We start from the raw sequence: 6,151 nt of genomic DNA on the forward strand, positions 1-6,151 counted from the left end.
AAAAACAAGAAACTCCACACTAAGTTCCACCACCATGTGCATGAAATCAGATCCACCACAGGTGAGGCTTTTGAGAACAACATGAAGCAATAGGAATGCAATGGTATTGAAAATGAAACCTGCAAAGCCTAGAGTGCCCAGGATTAAGTACATAGATTAAAGATTTGCAAAGTATTTAAAATTTCCTAATTTGAGAAACTGTGTTGAAAATATTGACCACAAGATAAAAATGGACAAGAGTAAATACAGGAAAATAAACAAGACAAACCATTTACTGTCTCCAAACTGCCTTCTAGAGCTAAAATAAGAACACATATCAACTGCTAGCCAATGGTAACTACAACTCAAAAAATCACTGGCCAAGTAATTGGTGTCAAGGGACAACACAATAAACTCAGAACAAGTCTTTCCCTTGGTAAGCGTTTTATTGAGATAAAGCATAAAATAGGTTAACAAAGTAGAAAAAAAGAATATCCAAGATGAAAGCAATGTTAACACAGGAGGAGTGGGAACATAAAGGCTGAAGTAGGCAGGACTCAAACTGGCCATAAAGGCACTGTGGCATATCAAGAAACGCTATCACGTCCAACAGGACTCAAGATGTTCCCCACTTCTCTTGTGCTCTTTTATCAGTTGGTGCTGTTGATACTCCACCCAGGGCATCACCAATGTGTGCAAGATGGGATTCTTAGATTCTGCGTTTAGTTGGTAGGAACTGAATTCACTAGTCAATAAGGAACTAAACATTTTAAGTCAAATTTGCTAAGGCAAACACTTTAAATGCAGTGGTTTATTTAGTGCATTTAACAACTAGGGTCTAAGGTATGAAAAAAGCCTAGATTTTTAAAATGGCCTTTGCCCCTAGAAAAATTATATGGGTGTTGGCATTTACCTATACATTATATGCTTATTGGGGCAGCTAAAAATAGTCAAATGCCTCCATCATGTACTATATAACAGAAGGCAAGCCCAGTTGAAGATGCGTGCAGTCAGAAAACCAAATTTTACTGATAACCTTTCCTCTCTTTAAAAGGATGTGGCTCAGAAAGCTTTTTATATATTTTTCCCTGAAAACAAAGAACTTTGGTCAAACCCAATTCTTAAAGAGCCATCACTTCTGTCTTTGAACAGGCAAAATAGTAAACTACGACCAGAAACAATTTTCTTTTAACTTCTGAAATTTACACTGAAAAAATAAACCTATTTCTTATAAACATCTAAACAAAACATCAAAGAAAAGATGACTAAAGCAGCATCAGTTTTATCTGACACTATTTCCTAAAGTTAGTCTTTTAGATTTTTTAACAGAAATTTCTTGAAAACATTCTCCTTTCTGTTTCCAAGTATTCCCAGCTACTGACACCTATGTAGGCCCTTGAATACCCAATGTCCCACTCAGCCTCACTGTATTGCATGTCTTCCGATTATTCAGTCCCACACAGCAACCCTATAACACTATAATCCAACCCTTGCTAGGTTATGTAGCAACAGCTGAGGAAGCCAATTCATCTACACCTTGACTAAAGACTGAGGTTAAGTATTTAGGATGAAATGACTTTAAAAACGTCTGAACAACGAAAGGGTTGTAAGGTAATTCACTTATTGATTGCAGTCTCAACGATCTGGGCTTTTGGATGCATGGAAACTGCAAGTCCAGTTATTCCTACAAGTTTGCACTATTTATTTTAACTTGGTTTCCACAGTGTTCATAATGCTTTACGTAAAAAGCACAAAGCATTTCAAGTTCATCCATGTCACTGTTTTTGCAAACCAACCACAAAAGCCCCACTAAGACAATGGGACTGATTGTTGGGAAGTTATAACCAGCAAATATCTTACCAAGTAGTCTGCTAAGCACCTGTTACATATAAGCAACTTTCAGCAGAAAATGCAGCATTATGTGCTTTTCCCACTTTGAATAAGATAACTAAATTTCTAATCAAAGAAAGGCTACTTCTGTTTTCAAAATATTAGAGACCACCAAACCATACACTATCACTAATTACACTGACCACTTCCAGAACACAGGATAACAAGATCCCAAGTACTAGGACCTACTTCTTGAAGAGTTCATTTGTAATCCTTTAGTTTCTTTAAAAACCTATTAATTGGACAAAATCTTGTGACACTAACTACAAAGTCCCTTTTACTTTTAACTCAACTGGTTAAAGGGGCAGAAAAAGACTTTGGTAGATTTAATTAACAGCACAAAATAAGGTTATCCAAACTGATTAATTTATTGCTGGTCTGAGGCTTGCCTTGTTTTTACACTTCAGTGAAACTTACACTGTCTCCATAAATGGCAGGTATCAACACTTACAGGGCCCTAAGTAGTGACCTATTCAATAAGGCAATCATCTTGGTAGCAAACTTTTATTTAAATCTTACATAACTCAAGCTTTATAAAAAGCCAACATAATTGAAAATTTGGGTTCTCCCTGTAAAGCCTGCAGTATCCAAAGCTTGAAACAGTTAATTTAAAAATAAGCAAACAAAACAACAGAACCCTGCAGCAGATTCTGCTGCAATATTTTTTTTAAAAAAAAATCTAAATGAGCTTAATCTTTACAAAAGTTATTTTAGGCTCAAAGGCTATAAAATCAAAATTATCTTAATTCTACAAAGAAGGGACAGGGCTTCATACTACCACTTTAAAACCTCATCTTTTTCTCATTAAATTTGGCCACAAATTAAATTCCTGTGTTCCCTTTTCAGGAAATCCTCTTGAAGAAGAGGCCAAGTACAAACTCGGAAGAGTAACTGCCTAAGCAAGTAGGAAAGTGTTCCATTAATAGTGTGCAAAGAACGTAGAGTTCAGGGTTAATCTCTGGAACTTGATCTGGACCTTGAACGAGATCTAGAACGGGACCTGGAAGCTCTTTTTGGTGGAGGGGACACAGAACGGGTCTTTGAAGGTGGAGCAGGCAGAGGTGAATGGGATCGAGACTGGCTCCGGGATCTGGATTTTGACTTTATATCTCCTTTTCCATTTTCTTTGGGGGACCGAGAACGTGACCTACTTCGGGACTTCCCATACTCATCCTTAGATCTGCTTCTTGAATGTGAGTGGGAACCCCGATCAGACTTGGGCTTAGATTTGCTCTTTGATCTGGATTTCCTGCCTTTTGAGCGGGATCGGGATCGACCTTTGCTCCGCGACCTAGATCTGTGTAAAAAAAAAAAGTCAGATTTTTCAGTATCTTGTCAGAAAACACATGAATGCCATCAACAAGTAAAATTAAGAGACCCAATATCACATTATTTACCGGGAGCGACTTTTTGAGATACTTCGAGATCTACTGCGGCTGCTCCTGCGACTCCTACTCCGTGACCTTCTTCTAGAGCGTGATCTATACACAAGAGACAGCGACATTTCTAATCTCTTTAAGAACGTATTTGTACTACTCAGCTATGGCTGAAGTATGTTTACTACAACCAAGAAACATCATAAATTTAATTAAGCAACAACCGAAAACTATAAGCCACCCCAGCCCCTCATGTTACCTGGATCTACTTCCAGAGTAAGAGCGCCTATGGCTTGTTCGTGGCTTATCTTCAATAAGCCTAATATTTCTGCCATTTATTTCTGTGCCATCCAGTTTATCCAAAGCACGCTTCATGTCAGAGTAGGATCTAAATTCAATTACACCCTCATTTGTGCGTTCTTTGTGCGCATCTGCATAAGTCACCTCTCCTGCTTGCCGCATGAAATCCTAAAACAGTAAGACTGATAAGCCCCAGAAATCTAGAGCACGTCTATGCAGCACTAACTCTTAAGGAAATGACCGCCCACTGTCACTTAAAGCCCAGGTACATACCTTTAAGTCTTGCCAACTGCAACGACTAGACAAATTTTCTACAATAAGCCTGTATTCTGTACGAACAGGTGGTCCATATTTGTCTCTGCCAGAAGTTCTCCGACTGCTGTATCCACCTCCACCACCTTTATCACACGGAGGGAGTAATTAGATGCATTGCAATGACAGGGACACATGTTTTTGAAAGTTAGTACAAACATAGCAACGTTTATTACTGGAGTAGGACTTTGCTATTATACTGCTAAACCCTCGATACATTTGTGATTTGCCACAAATTAAATTAAGGGCAAGTCAAATAGACTAAATCCAACTAACCCTCTCCTGCAATCTGTTAGAGAGTGACTGCTCCTTTATTCAATTTACCTCGCTAAGTTTTATTTTACAGAACATTGTAAAATATAAAACTTAACTGATTACATGCATTTCTACATTTTACAAAAATGTTTACTAATTACACTAAGTACTTACATCACAGTGTGAGGTTTTTGGTGGTGGTTTGGCCACAAAACACGCAAGGTAACAGTCACCTAGTTCAGATTAACCAGTTTTGTCTAACCCTTGGAATCCTCACCATCACCCTGCGTCTAATGGCAAAAGGCTGCTGTCGTCATGGCTTCCGGTAAGGTCAGCCAAAGGGTCATAGGGCAAGGGTCACACAATGTATGGAAAAGCCAAGGCCAATCAGGAAAGGCAGTCATCTTAGCCTCAGTGGACACAGCCTCAGCCCCATTGGTCACTTTTAAATTGAAACATCAAGGACTTGTTAAAAAGTTTGAATTCAACATGCAACAATTTCAACATTAAACATTTCACATAGCCAAAACCCCCCAACCCCCACCCAGTAACATGCCCCAACTAGTTCCAATACAGCATAAAGCTTATTTAGATTTACTTTGTGGTGTTCTACCACATTACTTAATTTAAAATGGCATTTTCTTTGGCCCTCGTCCAGTCTTCCCCTCTCCTAAGACTTATGCTTCAAGCTCCTCCCCCTTCTCCGCCCCCTTCCCCACCCCCCGCCCCAGCTTTCCTTAAAACTTCCTCAATGCTAACTAAGGCACTGACAGATAAGCAAGGGGGAATAGTACAAATACACGCAACCCTCGCTTTCCACGTGCGGAGAGCCCGCGTCAGTGCCAACGAGGGCCAACTGATGCCATCCCTTCCAAACTTAGTTAACCTGCCACCCGACCCAATCCCCGCGCTCCGGTGTCCCGTGGCTACCCGAGCATGCGTGGAGGGAGAGGGGCCCAGGAAGACCCAGGGCCAACGACCCCCGGCCTCCGCGCCTGCCCGGGTTGGGGAGGTCCCGCCCTGCCCCGCCCCCGTGACTGCACCCACCGCCCCCTCCCGATACCCAGGACGCGGAGCGCGCGGGGGTAGGACTCACTGCGGCTTCCGTAGCTGTAGCCATCGCGGTCGCGGCGCGGGCCCCGGGCGTGTTCTACGATCACGCGCTCGCCGCACAGCTCCTTGCTGTTCAGCTCGTAAACGGCGTCGTCGGCGTCGCGGGAGTCCTCGAACTCCACGAAACCGTACCTGAGGAGGGGCGGAGCGCGGGCCGCGCACCGGCGGGCGTGTCGTTAGCCGGTGCCGCGCGCTCCCGCGACCCCCCCCTGCGCGCGCTCGAGGCGCCGCCGCCATTTTGGAGGCCCTGCCACGCGGCGCCGCGGCCTCTGTCGACTCGGTACTTGGGGGGCTCCCTCCGCCACGGGGCGCGGACCCCCAGATGCGACTCACCCATTTTTGAGGTCGATTTCGAGGAGGCGGCCGTAGCCGCTGAAAAAGCGCTGGATGTCCTTCTCGCGGACATTGTAGCTCAGGCGTCCTATGTAGACGCGCGGCATGGCCGTGGCGGGTGGGCTCCCGGGGGCTAGCTGGAGTGCGGCGGGCCGCGGGGCAGGGCTGCGGTGCGGGTGCGGGGACGGCGAAGGCCCGAACACGCGCCTCACACCGCAGCTGCGGCCGAGTCAGCCACACAATGGTGAGCGCGCGCGCAGGCCTACGCTATAAGCGTCCGGGGGCGGGGCGCGGCGCGTGACGTCGGCGCGCAGCACGTCTTCTTCCCGCTCCTCGGTCGGCTTCGGAGAGGTCGGCGCTGCTGGCAGCGCGTGCCAGGCTTAGTGCGAGCCGATCTCGCCGCCGAAATGGTTCCCGGCGCTCGGTTCCCATCTCCGTCCATAGCCAGGACCAGATCCTTTGACTGGTGCCTTTTAATAAGCTGTTCTCGTGCCCAAGCACGCGGAGGACGCCCCCTGCTTCTCATTGGTTCCCAGGGATGTCAGTCTGGCCCATTTTCGTCTCTGATTGGTCTACTAAAAAAAAGAGGTTGG

At 44.9% G+C, this 6,151-nt stretch overlaps 1 protein-coding gene across 1 annotated transcript; it reads right to left on the reverse strand.

The window, feature by feature from the left end:
• Nucleotides 1–2,213: 2,213 nt before the first annotated feature.
• Srsf6 (serine and arginine rich splicing factor 6) lies at nt 2,214–5,797 on the reverse strand. The gene is made up of 6 exons (XM_085697060.2): nt 5,559–5,797; nt 5,209–5,357; nt 3,819–3,943; nt 3,505–3,713; nt 3,267–3,350; nt 2,214–3,166 (listed from the first exon to the last, which is right to left on the reverse strand). The coding sequence occupies exons 1-6, from the start codon at nt 5,663–5,665 to the stop codon at nt 2,821–2,823; spliced, it is 1,020 nt and encodes a 339-aa protein (XP_085553186.1). The 5' UTR covers nt 5,666–5,797; the 3' UTR covers nt 2,214–2,820.
• Between the last annotated feature and the right edge of the window lie 354 nt (nt 5,798–6,151).

This window comes from Myodes glareolus, chromosome 10 (assembly GCF_982192425.1).
Source record: "Myodes glareolus chromosome 10, mMyoGla1.1, whole genome shotgun sequence".
NCBI lineage: Eukaryota > Metazoa > Chordata > Mammalia > Rodentia > Cricetidae > Myodes > Myodes glareolus.